The 19,570-nt window shown below is 30.6% G+C and overlaps 1 protein-coding gene across 4 annotated transcripts in view; it reads right to left on the bottom strand.

Moving 5' to 3' along the window:
• LOC145092207 (callose synthase 7-like) overlaps positions 1 to 9,101 on the bottom strand; it is a 34,459-nt gene extending 25,358 nt beyond the window's left edge. For 2 of the 4 annotated variants that reach the window (XM_079030130.1, XM_079030131.1), the window contains exons 1-9: positions 8,698 to 9,101; positions 1,989 to 2,089; positions 1,718 to 1,830; positions 1,551 to 1,638; positions 1,361 to 1,471; positions 629 to 736; positions 445 to 534; positions 255 to 346; positions 46 to 178 (exon numbers count right to left, since the gene is read on the bottom strand). In XM_079030130.1, the coding sequence (XP_078886256.1) occupies positions 46 to 178; positions 255 to 346; positions 445 to 534; positions 629 to 736; positions 1,361 to 1,471; positions 1,551 to 1,638; positions 1,718 to 1,830; positions 1,989 to 2,089; positions 8,698 to 8,899 (1,038 nt within the window). In that variant the 5' untranslated portion in view covers positions 8,900 to 9,101. The remainder of the gene's footprint in view (positions 1 to 45; positions 179 to 254; positions 347 to 444; positions 535 to 628; positions 737 to 1,360; positions 1,472 to 1,550; positions 1,639 to 1,717; positions 1,831 to 1,988; positions 2,090 to 8,697) is intronic. The other 2 variants (XM_079030133.1, XM_079030134.1) reach the window with 1 other exon arrangement.
• Positions 9,102 to 19,570: the final 10,469 nt, after the last annotated feature.

Raw genomic sequence — 19,570 nt, 5'->3', positions numbered from 1 at the left:
AATGATAACTGTATTCTTGTAAATATGAACAAAATAATAACATACATTATGAAAAATATAGCAAAGGCATTCAGGCATGAATCGTATGTTTGAAGCTTCACCCCAGATGAGTAGATAGAGTCCAATGTAGAGAAGATGCAACTGCTGCCTATCAGCACTAGGTGGAACCTTATTTGAACTTGAACAAACAAAAAAGATTACATCCTCACTTTAAAGAACAAGAAACATGCTATGTCGTCTTGCTAATAACTTACTCAATGATTGATGTTCGGTGCAAATAATGACACCATGAGACATAGTTCTTGAAAGTAATATCCAATAAATGCTTTACCGTTTGGCTACCCAACTGCAAAAAGTTCCTTATCGGTATTCAGTTCATCTCTAAAGATCAGTAAGCATTGAAGTTCGGTTCAAATATTATAGTGGAAAAAGTGGGAGCTTTACCTGTTCATAGTCTTCGACACCCTTCAACCTTTTATGAATATTTGCAAGCAACAATACCAAGTGTTCCCGTTGATTTGCAACGTTTCCTTTCTTCATTTTAGAATAGCAAAAATTTAAACCAGTCATATTTGTAAACAATTTATGCATAGTTAATTAAATAAAGCGGTTAATGACTACAAGTTACCTGAAAACCAAAAATTGATGATAACCACTCGAGAATATCATTAACAGATTTTTCTGAGTCAGATGGAAGGTTATCTGTAGTGCGAATTGCTCTAAGAGCTGCTTTTATCTAATCACATATGAATACCAAAATTAATATATATATATATATATATATATATATATATATATATATATATAATACCTCGGTCCCAAATTAATTGTCCACATTTGACTTTTGAAGTATTTATTCTTCAATTTTGACCTTAAATATTTTTGTTTTTGATAGATAATAGTTGATGTAAAATATATGAATGCATTTTATTTTAAATTCTTTTTCATTGTTATAAGTTTTATCAAATAACATATAATACAAAACAAAATACTAAATACGAAGGAGTAAACCGAAAGTTTATTTATATTTGAAATTTGAAATAAGTGAAAATTATAAGAACAAAATTAAAAAAAACAATAAAAATAAACATACAAAAAGTAAGTAAATAAAAATTACGTGTTTAGTTGTTAGACTCGTGTACTAAACAGGTTATATAAAGCCTAGCATAATCCATAATAGATGACGCAAGAAAGATGGTAGAGAAATTTGATTGTATTTTATTAAAAATGTGTTGTTTTGATGGTTCTATCTCTAATATTAGGTACACAAAGTCATATATATATATATATATATATATATATATATATATATATATATATATATATTAGAAAATAAGATTTATGTATAACTGAATACGACCTCGGGAATCTCCATAATTACTGGTTTAATTCCAACGGCATACAAAGGAAGAATGTTATAGGGTTCATATTGCTTTTTGTTTTCCTCTACATCACGTGCGTAGTGTTGAGTCTACAATGCCATGAAAGCATACATGAGCAATATGGTATTTAAACTTACATTACATAGAAATCAAATACACCAATCATACCTTTGGCTCGAATTTTGAACCAGGTACCACGTTCTTTAATACTTCATATAAAACAGTTGCAATCTGATAAATCTTGGCCATCTCTTCACTTAAAGGTGACAAAAGCAAAATAACAAGATTAACAAGTAAGTAGAGGATAATATCTTTAAGCATTAAACAAGCCTTACGGTTTCTTTAAGTATTTGTTGTCTTTGATGTTTCTCTCATAGAAGATCTGGTAGAATTTTTGGATTTCCTTAGCATCATTTTGTGCTAGTCTAGGTTTTGTCATTTCTTTTTCCTACACCAATAGAACATTTGAAATTGCTATTAGAATTTATAAAAGTTTAATATTATACAAATAATTTGATATTAACTTAAAACAGTATTGTCATATTAATGTAACTAGTATGATGTGAAAGACTAGCTAAATATGACAAAAACAGTGAAAATTGTAACCTTCTCAAGTCTATGTTGTAGGTATGTCATGAACTGGCGAACACCACGTCCACTAGATTTGTTATCCATCCTATAAGCCTTCTCGTATGCAAGAAACCGGCCTAATGCAACCAATTAAAGGCATTAAATGTTATAAGCAACCAGAAATCACAACCATCATTATGTGTATTTGTCACTTATCTACCCTAATAAATGAAAATGTTATTGCCACATGTCACATTCTCATTCATTTTGCCACATGTAATTTTGTGGTAATTTTAAATTAATTTTTATTCCACATGTCATTTTATTGTTTTTCCATTTTATTAAATTCCACATAATATTAAATGTAATAATAAATGCATATCAATTTCATTTATGAATTTTCCTTTTAATTTCAAAATTACCAAGTTAAAGTTTTATTAATTTCTTTTAATTATTTATCTAAAAAAAAAACACTTGAATTTTTATAATTCAATATTTTTTTTTTCATTTTTCTTATAGATTCAAACTTCTTAAATGTTTAGAATTTTATATTTAATTTTTATTTTAAATAAACCCATGTAATACATGGGTCTCACACCTAGTTCATAATAGATAAAGAAATATTACTAGGAATATGTGATTGCATAAATTCATAAAATTAGTAAATGACACTTCTAATGTAGGCACATAGGGCGAATCCTTCATAGAAGACCTTTGGCATAGGAAATAAAGAAAAAAAAACCCAAGCCCACACTTCGTATTTTGTGCACATGAAAAAGTCCACCCACAATGGAGAAATAAAAGTGTTGTGTACTAAACAAAAAACACATCTACCAATAAAAGATTAAAGTGAAGAGGATTAAGGGTAAACAGTATTAGGTAAATACTAAACGAATACGTAAATAGTGAAAGCGAATACTAGCAATAAAGTAGAAAGCGGATACTAGCAATAAAAGATGAAAAATAAAAAGGAAACAACAACTAAGCGGTAAAAAACTACACGACAAGCACAAATAGTGATAAGAAAGCCAGTATATAGTTTACTCCCATACTACTCCACTATCATAATTCTAAGTGGCCATATCTTCTCGAAAAGAGTCACTTCTTCAAGTCTAACCTCACATTATCTTCTAACTTCCTTCTTGGGTGTCATTTACTCCTCACGCCTCTATGGTGACCATCTCCACCCCTTAGCCATAAAATTTTAGTTGTCTCTTATGAACATAACATATTCGAACCAAATTTTCTTTCATACAATTTCATTATAGTGGGTGTAATTCTCAAGTCTCAATGAATTTGTGATTCTCAGTTTCGCTACCCATTCTAATAATGTTCTACTATATGTCCAATTCAGCATCCTCATTTCCACGACCTTTATCTTCCTCTTGTTTTCCTTTTTAATCATTATTTAATTAATCCATAAAACATAATTAGTCTTACAATATCCTTGGACCTTTCTATTTTAACCATCCTACTAGACATGGCAATGAAGCAAGTTTTGACCTTGATATTATCAAACACATAAGTGTCATAAGGGTTTAGATCTTAATTTTTTATTCGTATACCCGTTAACCATTTTATTAAAAGGTTTGGGTATGAATCATTACCAATCTGCTTCATTTATAACATGTCACTTATAAATATAAGAACTATAATTTTTAATTTTTAATTTATACGAACATGTTGATTTTTAATTTCAAATCCCAAGCCCAAACCACCAAAGGGAGGACCAACATAAAAAACTCCACCCTCAATGGAGAAATAAAAGTGTTGTGTACTAAAGAAAAAACACATACCAGCAATAAAAGCTTAAAGTGAAGAGGATTAAGGATAAGCAACATTAGGTAAATACTAAACGGATACATAAAAAATGAAAGCAGATACTAGCAATAAAAGATGAAAAGTAAAGAGGGCACAACAACTAACTGGTAAAATACTACACGACAAGCACAAATAGTGATAAGAAAACTAGTATATATTTTACTTCATACTACTCCACTATCATAATTCTAAGCATCCACACCCTTTTATTAGTGGCCATATCTTCTCGAAAAGAGTCACTTCTTCAAGTCTAACCTCACATTATCTTCTAACTTCCTTCTTGGGTGTCATTTCCTCCTCACACCTCTATGGTGACCCTCTCCACCCTCCTAGCCATAAAATTTTAGTTGCCTCTTATGAATATAACATATTCGAACAAAATTTTCTTTCCTACAGTTTCATTATAGTGGGTGTAATTCTCAACTCTCAATGAATTTTTGATTCTCAGTTTCGCTACCCAATCCAATAATGTTTTACTATATGTCTAATTCAGCATCTTCAGTTCCACAACCTTTATCTTCCTCTTGCGTTCCTTTTTAATCATCATTTAAATCCATAGAACATAGGTAGTCTTACAATATCCTTGGTCCTTCTTGTAAAACTCATGTGTGTGCTCTCTATTTTATAGACCTGGCAATGAAGCAAGTTTTGGCCTTGATTTTATCCAACACATAAGTGTCATAAGAGTTTAGATCTTAATTTTTTTATTTGTATACTCGTTAATCATTTTATTAAAAGGTTTAAGTATGGATCATTACCGATCTACTTCATTTAAAACATGCCACTTATATATATATATATATATATATATATATATATATATATATATATATATATATATATATTAGAAATACAATTTTTAATTTCCCCAATCATGTTGATTCTTAATTTCAAATCCCAAGCCCAAACCACTAAAGGGAGGACCGACTACCAATAGATAAGCAGACTGGAACTCGATAATTCATTCTCATTTTGGTTTTCCAAACTTTTTGGACCAATTTTCGATTTATAAATCATCAATTAGCAATATGGATCACAATCAAAAATCTGATATTCGCATTCACAAGTTATTCTAGCATCTCATCTAGAAATTGTAATCGAATGCAGAATTCGTTCTTGCACTTAGATTCTGTGACTCGCGTCATGTTGAATCGCATACCTCAACTTCTTAACTTTACATGTCTACATGCTCTGATTCTTGTTTGATATAGTAGACATTTATTTTATTTAAGAAATTTTATTTTAAATATGAAGTAAATGTGATGCATGTTATATTTTATAGATAACACTTTATGGAAAACAAACATTTTTGTAATCTTAATAATGTAAATGGGTTAGGCTAAGAAGTAGAATACTCATTGATTTGGGGATAAAGGTATGGGTTCGATTATTTAAAACCTTATGTGTTATGGATCAAGGTTGTTTCTCTCCAAAGCTACTCTATTGCCGGGACCATGACTTTGTGAAGTGGTAACGTGATCTTCAATACCGCTTCCTTATGGATCATAGACCCTAATATATGGAACTCTTTCCCTTAGTTAAAGTATTTTCTTACTAACTTGGTTTAAAAAAGCATGCTCATGGCTCGATACACACTAAGGTGTAACTATAAATGCATCAAACAAAGTGTTGTGATTTTATATCTATGATTCGAGTAGATGCATATGCATCAAGGTGCATACACAAAATCTCACATTTATGCATCCAAATACCTCATGGACTGGGATCACATAATTTATAATAAAAAAAAGTAACAACTAATTAAATATCTCATGTAATTGTTAAATTAAAAATCGCAAGTGTAAGAGAAAAGAATATATATATATATATATATATATATATATATATATATATATATATATATATATATATATATCATTTTACAAACTTTTACATTTTTAGTCCCTTAGTAAACTTTTGTTGACCTTCATTTAGTCACATCACTTTCCAAACTTTTACATTTTTAATCCCTTATTTGCTGCCAGCTAAAAATACGATATTCCTATGACTTTTGGCTTTTGTTTTCATGATGTTTCCAAAAAAAAAAAAAAAAAAACCCGAGACTAAGCCAGGGGTTTTTTACTAGTTAATAATAAATATAACATAATAGCTATCAAACAAATAAAGTTATTCAAAATACCTATTTGAATTTTTGTAAGTTTTCTATGTTTAACAAAAATCGATCGGAAAGGTCATATATAGTATATGATTAGGATGTTGATTTGTAATTATATATTTTTAACAAATGAATTTGGTTTTTTTTTGTTTTATTAAATAACAATTAATAAGTAATATTAAAGCATTTTCCTTTAAACAGTGTTTTGGTACTTTGAGTTTTTGAGCTCATAACCAACTCTATCATTCAAATTTTATCATATCTAAGTTCTATTAATCTAATGAGAGGAAGAGTGATAGAGAAAAAAATAAGAAAAAGCGAAGAAATTCACAAATTTAGCGGGGATGAGAGACATAGAGCTCATCAGCTACCGAGGTTGCTGGTCGGAATTGCAGATCAGCGAACAACGAAGAGGAGAGATAAAAAAAAATAAAAAAAATAAAAAAAGTGCACATCTTAGCGGTTCTTTTTTGTCCAAATAATAAGTTCTACATTTGATTACTTTTTTTTGTTTTCTTATAGAGTCTTCGCTTTCTTAATCAACCTGGAACCTAATTTTTCTAGGATTTGTTTGGTTTTTCAATAATTTTTTGAGATTTTGTTAACTACTAATCTATTTTTCTTACCTATTATCCCGATGTCTAAGGAAAGATAATGATATAAAATTGATTTTCAAGCTTTATTGAAGTTAATTAATATATAATCTAAAATTAATAATTTTCTTGAATTGCATAGCATATATGAAGATAGGGTAAATGACATAAAAAAAACATTATTTTTACACAGAAATTCGATTTTGACACTGTGTTTTTTTTGTCAATTTTGACACTGTGTTTTCCAATTTGTTACAACTCTGACCACTTGACCGGTTAACCAGGTTACATGCTGACGTAGCATGATGATGTGTCAGTTTTTGATAACGTGACATACTGACATTATATGTTGACGTGTCAAAATTGAATTTTTTTCTCACAAAAAACACTAAGTTTTCATTTTTTTTTTTTATTTTGACACTAAGTTTAATTTTTTTTTCAACTTTGACACTATGTTTTTTTGTTCCAAATCGAACATCATTTTTTCCAATTTTGTTCGATGTTGACAATTTTCTATTTGAAACTGTATAAATATTTTTTAATACATTTAAATCGTATAAATATGTTTTTTTTTCATTTAAAAACCATAGTTTTGTATAAATACATTTTTTTACACTCAAACCATATTTTTATATATAAATATGTATTAGTTATATAAAAATTGTATTTTATATTAAATATGCAACTTTAAAATGTGTTTGGAGGTTTGGAGGCGTGTAGTCGATCAAAACTCAGATATCAAGTTTGCAACTCATCAAATTTGTACATCTTATTAGAAGCTTATGGTTAGTGTGATTCTCATGATATAACTAATGCTTTGTATGTAAGAAAAAAAAAACACCTTGTATTTAAATAAAAGTGTGGTTTTTAAAAAAAAATATATGTTTATACGGTTTAAAATGTAATAAAAAAATATATTTATACGGTTTCAAATGGAAAATAGACAAAATTGAACAAAATTTGATAAATGATGTTCGATTGGAACAAAAAAAATATAGTGTCAAAATTGAAATAAATAGTTAAACTTAGTGTCAAAATCGAAAAAAAAAAAAAAAAAAAAAAACTTAGTGTTTTTTGTGGAAAAAAAATCAATTTTGACACGTCAGCATATCATATCAGCATGCCACGTCATCATGTCACGTCAGCATGTAACCTGGTTAACCGGTCAAGTGGTCAGAATTGTAACAAATTAGAAAACACAGTGTCAAAATTGACACAAAAAAAAACACGGTGTCAAAATCGAATTTCTGTGTAAAAAGAGTGTTTTTTGTGTCATTTACCCTATGAAGATATATCATGAATTTGTAGGGGCCAACAAGTTATTAAAAATTAAAACTACATTTATATACATTTATTTCAGGTATAATAACATCAAAAATCAGGGCCCTAATGACGTTTCACCCCAGGGTCCCAGCAACGGCTTTCCACGCTTGTGTGCCTCTTTCCTCTGCATCCAGCTCCCCATCCAATTTGTTTTAATTTTCTAGACTATTTCAAGGTTGTCTGTGTTAATGAACTTTAATTTTGAGGATAAGATATTGAATTTTTTTTTTCTCTCTATTTTCGCTTTCCTTTTTCTTTACTTTTACAATGCAGCATTTCTACCAACTTATGCATTTTCACTTTTTTTTGTGAATACCTCAAAAGAAAAGTCCATCATTCTTTATTTAGTAATCAAAATTAATCTCTATGCATCTCCCTTTTTCCCAAAAGAATATAGCAATCAAATTTTACGGTAACTAAAATCATACTATACAATGCAAAGGTGAAACAAAACTTATATTCTAATTAAACTAATCAAACCAATTTCAAGCAGAAACAAACTTAAGTAACTCCAAGATTATTCCATTTTTCGTCTCATGATAACAAGGATCACCAAAAGACCCTAATTAATTAAGAGGTTAGACCTACGACTAGGTAGAATCAGCAAGGTTTGAATCCCATTAGGTAGCTATAACTCCATAAAAGCCACGCAGAGGCACCAGAAGGACTATACATAGTACTAGATAGTAGATACCATGGATCTGTGTGATTTGCTATTGTAATTAAAGTAATTAGTTATTATTCTGATTCATCCTATTTATAGAAGCAATCTAGTCTGAATCCATATATTCTCTATTCAATCACTTTAAAAACTTATCTCCACACCCAAAATTATAAGAAATTCTGCATTCTATAGGAAAGGAAGAGTCAAATGTAGTAAGGGGAAACATACACAAGTAAGCAACTCTGTCATTATCCTTCTCGATCTCATTGGCAACCCGAAGGATAGGACCAACAGCAGCAAGGGAAGAAGGGACAAGCTCGCTGTCAACAGCATCGAATTCAGGATCACCCATATCGGAAGTCTCCGTCATCCTCCTTGACACTGACCTCGGTGGACCCACCTCATCTTTGGTCCCACTGGTACTCGCCATTCCTGCCCCCCAACTCCGTCAGCACCCCTAATATCCACCTGAAACTTGTTGGAATTGTCTCTCCATCCACCCTCAACGCTGCTGAAAATTTGTACACGAAAACAATATTTGTATCTCTTAATATTGATATATAGAGTGTGTAAAGATCCTTTGCTTGTTAATTTGGGGAATTACTTAGCTTTTAGTGCGTTCACTGATAGCAAGTAAAGAATGAAGCATTTCTCAACTTTTTATGAAGGTAGGGACTATATATATATATATATATATATATATATATATATATATATATATATATATATATATATATATATATATATATATATATATATATATATATATCTAATAAAAGAATAGTTTTATTCTCCTTTTGATATATGTCACCATATTAGGCATCATAATTAATACATATTTTATTTTTCTTTTACCATATGTTACTCTATTATGTCTCCTAATTAATGCATGCAACTTGCTAACCTATTGAATCTCAATTTCAAATTTTAAATTTTCCACTCTAATTACATTAAATTAATAACATTAGAATGGAAATTAAATAAAATTAACACAAATTATAAAGTGATATAATTATACATATTTATTTAAAGCAATGATTATAATTTTATATAACTAAAAATTCTCTTAATGAATAATTTATTTAAAATAAGTGATTAATAATTTTGAGTTTTTAATATTAAAGTTTAATTAAGTTTGTAACCGTGGTTCCCACGGGTTATAAACTAGTATGTATATATATATATATATATATATATATATATATATATATATATAGGGTTAGGTTATTTTGTTTTCACTATCTATTGTATGCATGTATGATTCATTCTGAACCAATCATTTTAGTTATTTTAATAAAGTAATTAATGCATATTACGTGTTGAAGATATAATGGATATTAATTACATCTTCAACATTTAATATGCATTAATTACTTTCTTAAAATAACTAAAATGATTGGTCCAGAATCAATCATACGTGCACACAATAGATAGTGAAAACATTTGAACCTAACTCTCTCTCTCTCTCTCTCTCTCTCTATATATATATATATATATATATATATATATATATATATATAGGAATGATCATTTGAAAACTCATATTTTCCCGATAACCCGAGAACTAAAAGTGGAGGCGTTGGATCAAAAAAAAAGGATAGTCAAGATGCATTGTGGTATTTTTGTAAATACATAGACAAAATAAGACACGGGAGTATGATTTTAAAATGAATCAGGGGCATTTTAGGAATAAAATAATTCTTTTAATTCCCCCGATTAAATCTCTCTCTCTCTCTCTCTCTCGTCTTCTTCACCGAATCACCCCTCTTCCCTGGATCAACCTCAATCACCAATTTTCTCCATGATTTCCATCGCCTAACGCCGCTACCGTTGATCTGGAAAAAATCCATTTCATCGATCCATTATACCGATCTCCAATGAAGATCCCCAATGATTGATAGATTAAACTACATGATAGTTATGTCTTTCTTCCCTCTCGGAGTTCTGTGCCCTAATAAGTCAACCAGAGGTCCGATCGCTCCAGACCTCCTGATTCAGAGGTTCAATCGTTGTCGGCGTTGTTCAAGTCTTCGACCAATTTCTTCAACTGTGTTTCGATTTCAATGAGATCAGGTCTCGCTTCACTACTTGGACATTTTAGCAAATTATAGGTCTTGCTTATCAAGTAAATTAACCTAATAACATAGAGTTCGGTGTTTGAGATTGGAATCAGAGCTCCTTTTTGTTACAGGTTCCTAAACTAGATTCTGAATTCCGACTTCATGTTTAATGGTGCTTGTATTTGATTCTTCTTAACATTCAGCTTTCTAAATCAATTCGATTTGAATGTTAACATTGTTTACATTTTTTATTGTTTTGTAGATCACTACAGATGGTGAAATAATCGGACTTTGTCATTTTAAGCATATCAGGCCTTTGGGAAGTGGAGATACTGGAAGGTATATTGTTTGAATGTGTTCATTGACTTTTCCAATTTCTATCATCAATTTATAATCAATTTGTTTATAATTTTATAGAGTTTGGGTTTATAGAGTTAGGCTTTTTTAGTGAAAATTACAAGTTTAGTTTGATTTCCATACAATGTTGGAGTAAAAATCTAATTTGTATTGGAAATTAAAGTAGAGATTGATGAAGGAATGGTTAGTTCATGAAGTTGAGTACCATAAGAACACTATTTCTGATCTTGTTGGGAAAAAGAAGAAAGCTGAGCAGGAGATTTTGACCCTCAAAACTGAGTTAAATACATGTAATGATAAATGGGGTCAAGAGCTCTCTAGGTTCAAGTGTTGTTAAAAGATGAATCTTTATTCACTTTGTTCAAGATAAGTCTTGAGAAAAAAATCTAAAAATTAAAAGAAATTGACTGTGTTCTCAAAGACATAAAGGGTAGTTTTGATTCAAAACAGTTTCAAGAGCATCATTCAGTTGAGGTAATAATATCACTAGTTCTTACAATTTTAGTTATTTTGTTTCATGTTTTTGTCTCTTGTATCTATCTCATTTCTTATGATTTATAGGAAAGTTGGGATGTTGGATTTGACAATGATTGGAACATTGGGATGCTTGAAGAGTTCAATGCAGAAGATAGTGAGGGTATTATTATTGGTTCACATGTTAGAAACACATTGCATAAGTTGAATCCTAGAAACCAAATTCTTGGTGACCAATTTGGTAGTTTCTCAATACTGATTGATGACATGATTGCATCTTTATTGAAAAAGGTAGAGGTAATAAAGAATACTATGCCATCTGTGGTTAAACAAACAAAAGAATTACAGAGTGAACTAGATAAAGCTAGATTAATGTATGATAAAGCCAAAGAAGAAAATGATGCATACCATGGAAGGGTATCTAAATTGGAGACAGAAATAGAAGCATCTGGAAACATGTGCAAAGAGATAAGCTATAAATTAGTAGATTATCGGACAAAAGAGGATAATTGGAATGAAAGAGAAAGGGAGTTGTCTGTTCAAAGTACTTCCTCCATTAAAGATCATGGCAATCTTTTTTATTTTATTTTTTTCGTATTATAATCAAACATTCATTTCATTATAATTTCTAGTGATTAAGGTCATATACTCAGGTAGTGTTTTGTTTTGCCCAGTGGAATGGAATGGACCATTCCGGAAGGAATCATTTTGCTAATTTTCATTTCTCAGCCAGGGGGTGTTTTTTTTTCAATCATGGAATGGCATGAAAATTTTGAATAAAACCCATTTTTAAATATGTAATTTATGATGGCACAAATATTTTATATTACATCAACTCAATTACATTTATTTTTAAATAAACAAAAAGTGTTATTTTTATCATAAATTATTTGGGTTTTAATGTATTTTTATTATCGTTATTGTTTCATTGGGTGTTTTTCTTCACTCCATCGTGGAATGGAATGATAATTGATAATATATATATCCCATTTTCGTTTATGTAACGTTTAATGACACAAATATTTTTGATCTTTCATTTATTATTTTACTTAATTTTCAAGTTTCTTTATTTAAAAACAATTAAAAAGTATTATCCTTTATTATAAATTATTTTAGTTTTAATGAACTTTATTATCTTTAATTTTTTTTTATTTGTAACTAAAAGTTCATCAACTATTTATAGAGTTAAAATTATTTGAGTTTTAATGAACTTTATTATCTTCAATGGCACTAGCCTCATACTTCTACTTATTTACTTTATAAGGTATGAAAAAGATTATATATTTACATGTGAATTATATGTGATTCACATCTAAATCACATGTGATTCACATGTAAATCATATGTGATTCATACGTAAATCACATATTAATAACATGTGATTCACATATTAATCACATGTAAATCATATATGAATAATATATGATTCACATGTAAATCACAAGTGAATTAAATTAGAATTACGTATATATGGACACATTCATATGTTAATGACACGAAAATCACATGTAATTCACATATTAATCACATTTGATTCACATGTAAATCACATTTGATTCACATGTAATTCACACGTGATTCACATGTAAATCACATGTGATTTATATGTGAATCGCATGTGATTTACATATGATGTCATATATAAATGTGATTCATGTGTGAATTGTATGTGATTCATATGTGAATCGCATGTGATTCATATGTTAATCACATGAAAATCATATATGTATTTTTGTGAGTGTTTTTGCATCAATCAATTTTTTTCTTGTAGATTTGGAAGAAATTGTGGTGAATATTGAAGAGGTGTAAATGATAAATTGAAAAAAATAAGGAAATATCGACACAAAGACATGAAAATACTTTGTAATTTGTAGCTTTTTTATTTTATATATTTTATTTTGTATCGAACAAAATACTTGTACTATTATGTTTATAGATTGATTAATAAAAATAAGATTTTTTATGATTTACTTACAAATATTATAGTCAAAGAAATATGCATATATGCATTTTAAAAAATATGCATATATGCACCACACCTAAAACGTTGATTTTTTTATGAATATGCATATTATGAGCTCTCAACCGATCTCACCACTATATATATATATATATATATATATATATATATATATATATATATATATATATATATATATATATGGAAGGGTTATATGGAAAACAAAAAAAACCCTAAAAATCATAAAAATGCATAAAAAATACTTAGAGATCACAAAACTTTTTTTTTATTTTATATATGAAAAAATCACATATTTATTTAAAAATTCACTAAAAAATTAAAAAAAAATCAATTTCTTTTTTTTTGAAAAAAAATCAACGAATTTGTAGTAAAAGATGCGATTTTTTCAAAAAAAAAAAAAATTGTGATCTATAAGTATTTTTTTATGCATTTTTATGATTTTTAAGGTTTTTTGTTTTCCATAGAATCTAAACTTATATGATGTATGTTCAAATGAAAACATTTTGTAAAATAAGAACAATTGAGAATAAATTTCAGCCACAAATTCACTATACATCTAAACTAGTAATATATTTATTATCTATTATATTTTTATTAGAAAAAAGCTCTATCCACATACCCACCTAACAGCTATCACTCCCCCACCGTAGAAACTTATTGTATTCTCTCTCATCTTATTTAAAATTACACCACCACAGAAACCACCGGACCACCATACAGTCACCGTCGGACTACTGTATTGCCGTCATCGAACCACCGTACTGCCGCCGCCGAAACCACTGCATCACCGTTGGTATACCACCGAAACGACTAGAACACTATCAAAAAAACAAACACATTGTCGGAATGTTGCCTATTCACTCTCTCAAAATCATTTTGTTACTTCATCTCTTCACTTCCACTCGTTCACTCGTCGGAAACCACCTCTTTCCGCTTCTCCTTCTTCTTGAACCACCCCTTTGAATTAGCCAAAAAAACATCTGGTATGAAACTACCTTCTCATAACCATCTCCTTCTTACTCCTCTCCGATCTCGCTTTCACCGGCTACTAAATCTGGTGTTATCGATTCCAAATCTACAGTCGAAAGCCTCCAGATCTAGTTCACAAGCAAACAAGATCGTTGGACAGATATAATTTCGAGCACATCTCCAACCATCACTCCAATTAAACCTAACAACTTTCGCTTGAAGTATAGACCCTTATATCAACAACAACTATCATTTTTGTTGCTCAGGCTGCTGTCGTGGACAAAATCTCCAAAAAGGAGAACAAACAAGAGCAAATTAATCTCACTTTCTATCTCTTCCAGAGAAGAAAGGCTTAAAGAAACAAGAAAGGCTTAAAGAAACGTGTGAAACCCAATCTGAATGTGTATCAATCGAAATCACTAAAATTGATGCAGAATCCTAATCTAGTGAATACTACAAATCGTAATAAGGAACAAGAACACAATTACCAAATATTCAATGCACACTATATTGATAATATTCTAGTACATAAGATGATGAATTACTCTCGATTCTCTCTGTTTTTCTCTCTTGAAATCGATATGGCTATTATGGAAATCCCTTTTTACATGTCTTAAACAAAACAATATATACCTAGACCTAATACAAAGCCCATCCCAAAGCCTAACCGAAATCATTAAGAGATTTCGGTCCACACAACATCGAAACCAAGGTGTTTTTGGTACTTAGACCGAGAACTCTAAAAGCTATGAAATGTAAAGTATAAACCACAAATTTTATTTCCTAACAATCTCCCCTTTGGTTTATAACTTTCTTTTCTTTTCAGTCTTCCTTTAAATTGACTTTCAGCTCTTTCCTCGATCTCAAATTGACTACAAGATGTACATATGTATCTTCTATATGAATAACTTCATCTTTAGTAGTTGGGCTTCCCTCAAATTTGACTTTGAACGCACATTGGGTAGAGAGGCTTCTTGTAAATCGGCACTTTCAGCTTTGAGAAACTTCATAGACAATAATAGAGAGACCGATTCTTTTGGATCACTTCAGAAGGCTCATAAATAGCAGCAAATTGATTAAGAAGGCTTCAATGCAATTCTTCACATAACTACAAAATAGCTTCACCTTGCTTCTAGGGTTGAAAGATTGTGATTTGAATACTCTTCACTTCTTGTTCCTTCGAATGAATATTCTCCGTCGATCATGGATGCGTCTTAAAAATAACCATGACTAAAAAAGCCATGTGGATCACAAAGTCATAAAGACCCTTCTCACCACAGATGTTCAAGGACCTAGCCTTGGTTCGGATGGAGACTACTCGCATTATATGTGTGAACACGGAGGAACGCACTACGATTTGTTGAGTATCAGAGAACTACTCATGGCTATTTTTGATGTTAGCCTCTGCATATCCTGGATCAAAGATCTCAAAACAGTTTTTCAAGATAACAAGTTAACTTGGCCCTTGGCGAGATGTTCACCGATAATCGTGTATTGCGAGGTGCATAGCCCTAACGTCATGACAGTTCTTAGGTAAAGATAACTGACAAGACCCCTTGACAATCTGTACAGTTTCAGGCTTTCAATTTCTTAAATACGACAACTCTTAGAAAGATATTGCCTAACTAACAGTTTGTACAGTTGCAAGCCTTCAATTCCTTGTGAAAGTAGTGTGAAGTGTAATAATTGTCAATTCCTTTCCAAATTTCTTCTCCTTGCTCAGAAAATTCTGATACAGCCTCATTGGGTCTCTTCTTCTTTTAAATTCTCCTTGAGTCTCTTCTTCCTTCGAATTCGTATTTTAAGACAAATGAAATTTTGAGATAAAAGTTAAAAAAAAATAAACTTAGCAAACAATATAACAACTAAGAATAAAATTAAAATTAAAATACGCTCAAAGCAATGTTTTTGGATTTTTGATTTTTCTGAACAAGAAATAAAAATCGAAATAAACAAATTTTTGGATTTTTTTTTTAATTTTATGATTTTTGTTTGGTTTTTTTTTAATTCTCCCCCTAAATTTGTGCATAGAGGAAAAATATGAACTAATTTAACAAAAACAAAAATAAAATAAAATAAAACAAACACATTTTAATAATTAAATTTAAAACATCTTGGGATCAAAAGTTGTAAAGCAATTTAATATCGTTTCTCAGCACACACCTGCATGAATAGCTCTGGTCAATCACCAATATTGTGGTCCACTTAAACACAAAGGATATTTGCAAGTTAGACATATTATAAGTGACAATTCATTGCAATTATATTCCTAAATAGATCATTTTGTTGACGACGACCAAGGATATTGTTATCCACTTAAATTCAGCAGCAAGATCTACAGTCAGCCTTTAGTCATGAACCAATTTAATTTTAAGCGCACTAGAACGTGTTCCCCACTTCACTACGTACCCTAGATGTAAGAAATTGGGGTATAGTAAGGCTTGGAATTCTGAGAATTGTGTAAAACACTTTCAGATTGGTGGTACTCCCAATATTCTTTAATCGGATAAGACTCAGATAGACAAGAATTTAGAATGCTTTGATGATAGTTTCGTTTGTACCAGAAAAATGAGACCAAAACCGAATTTATAATCTTTGTCTGAAAACTGTCATATGACAGTTTCAAACTGTCATAAACTATAAAAACCGAAATAAAACGGAAGTTTGGATAAGGGTCAAACAATGGTGATAGTTTGTTTTATTTACTTCTTTTTATAGTTTATTTTAGCATATTTCATTCATGATTTAGATAATTTCCATGCATATTTTCCTTTTTGTTATTTTATGGCCTATTTCGGGTACTTTCTGGTTTCGTGAGCTTTATTGTAGATTTCATGGAGATTAGTGGAGTGGGAATGTTCGGGACGTATGGAAAGCGATGGGAGTTGGTAGACAAAAAGGATGTTAGGCTTGGTGATTGTGGAGATGATTCATGGAGCGAGCTTGATGGTTATTTGAAGGCTTGGAGAAAATGAAGTTTGAATTTAAATTTGTAAGAACCGAAAGAATATTCGAGCGTGTGGAGATTGTTAATCGGGCAAGCGCACGAGCTTTGGAGGATTTGGAGAGGTCAAACTGGGCTTAAAATGAAGAAAAACTTGAAGAAAATGGGCTAGGAGGTGATTAGACTCGATATGGGCTAGTGGGATATGCTTTGGAGGCCCAAAAACTCAAAGAAGCCCATGTCAGGCACCACCCACGCAACCCACCCGCGCAGCAGCAAGCGGGTCGTGCAAGGCCCTGCAGGGGCATTTCCGGGAATTCATGTTTTAAGCTATATAGGGAAGGTTAGTGCCTATCTTTTGCATACTCTTAGACATCCGATTTTTGAAGATTCTCTCTGGAGTTTTGAAGACTTTTGAAGGCCAAGAGCACCTCAAGAACATCATCTTTTTACCTCTTGATTCTTGCTTAATGTTAGGTACAATCTTCTCTAACTTTGTTTCTTTGGGTTTAGCCATGCTTGGCTAAACTAATCTTGGTTGACTTTTGGTTAATCCTTTGAACTTTTGTTGAATGTTGAAGAATCCATGAACATGTTGTTAAATCTTTATGGGAATGTTTTGTGTTTTAACATTTTCTCACTACTTGTATGTTTTAGTTCATGAGTTTAAATGTGTTTGTGGTGATTAGTTGGCTAATTTATTGATTAAGTAAAGGGTCCTCAAATTAGCAAGCAACAAATGATTTTTGTATTGTTTTTGCTTCACACAATCATAAAAATATTTCCTCCAACATGGTGGTGAAAGCATTTGACCCCTCTTAGATTTGGTGACTTTTTGGTTCTTAATGCTAGTTGACTTTCACTAATTACATGCTTAATGGAAATTGTGACATTAACTAAGGAAATTGTTATGAGCTTTTCTAACCATTTTAACAACTAAGAAAAGTCTAGGTAATCTCAAGCTTCTTGGATTACTATAGCCAAATTAAGGATTTAAATCAAGTATTGCACCATTGGATTCTAATGATATGTTCTTCAAAAAGTCAAAGTGAGGAAACCTTAAGTCAACCATCCTTCTCTTATTGATTTACATCAAACTCTTATTTTTGTTGAAATTGTTTATTTAAATCTTAGTTTAATTCTAGTTTATTTCAAGTATTTCAAAAGATCAATCCCCCAATTTTTAATTTATTGTCATTTTACAAGTATTTTTACAAAGAGATTTTTCATAGAGTTATAAAATTGAACCAATCTTCGTGGATTCGATCCCTTTACCACTATACACTATTTAGTGTAAAAGATTTAGGGTTATTAATTTTGTTGGCCTCAACAACCACCAAATGGTCAATTCTCTGAAAATACGATTTTCTGATGCATTTTTTATATAGCAACATACCCTATATAAAAAAAATTCCGCACTGACCTGGCAGCTCGACCCCAGCCAGGGGCTCTGCCCCTTAGACCCCGCTCCCAGGGGCGCTGCCCCCGGACCCCCGTTCATTTAGGGGCTTCGCCCCTAAATGATAGTGTACTTTGAAAACTTGATCAAGCTTAAACAAGTGTGTATTCCACACCTTCCTTACTTGTTTAATATTTATCAAGATCACCTTTGATCAACAAAGTAATCCCATTAAACTTAAATAATATTGATGATAACAAATCACTAACAAACCTCCCCTATTTAAGTGTAATCTACATTAACTTAAAATGAAACATAACACCACCAACTGATGCATAAATGAAATAACGTGACCACTGAATTTCACCTTAGTATATTAAACAATCCAAATATTCGAATATCAAGGTGTCACTAAGGATTGAACCCTTTCTATCCATTGTGAATACATGAAGATAATACACACAACAGTTTACATTCTCATAAGTTCTAACTTGAAACTATATTTTACTAGCTTGTGTCCCATCCTTCAATAAGCATATCAAAGCCAAGTCCTAACTTCTTGAAGCAGCTAAAATTCATGCTTATATAGGTAGTCCTTTTATTCTTGCACCTGCAAATGCAATTTTTCAAAAGAACTATTAAGAATATAAATTCAACCTCCTTTACTTGCAGTACTGAACACATACCTTGGGATGATGATAATAATGTGTTCCAATCTTCAAATATCAAGCTTTCCACATTGAATTCAACATCTAATATCACATTAGATGGGAATTGGGTATCTCGATATAAAAGATTTTAAGTGGACTTTAAACCTATCCCTACAGCCGCCTTGTGCACAAGATCTCTTGCTAACCCTTTGGTTAGATGATCGACTAAATTCAACTGAGTTCTTACAAACTCCACAGATATCACAC

The sequence above is a fragment of the Lactuca serriola genome, chromosome 3 (assembly GCF_051521515.1).
Source record: "Lactuca serriola cultivar US96UC23 chromosome 3, Lser_US96UC23_V15, whole genome shotgun sequence".
In the NCBI taxonomy this organism is placed as follows: domain Eukaryota; kingdom Viridiplantae; phylum Streptophyta; class Magnoliopsida; order Asterales; family Asteraceae; genus Lactuca; species Lactuca serriola.
The sequence above is the reverse complement of the archived record's forward strand: the minus strand, read 5'-3'. Positions and strand labels throughout refer to the sequence as shown.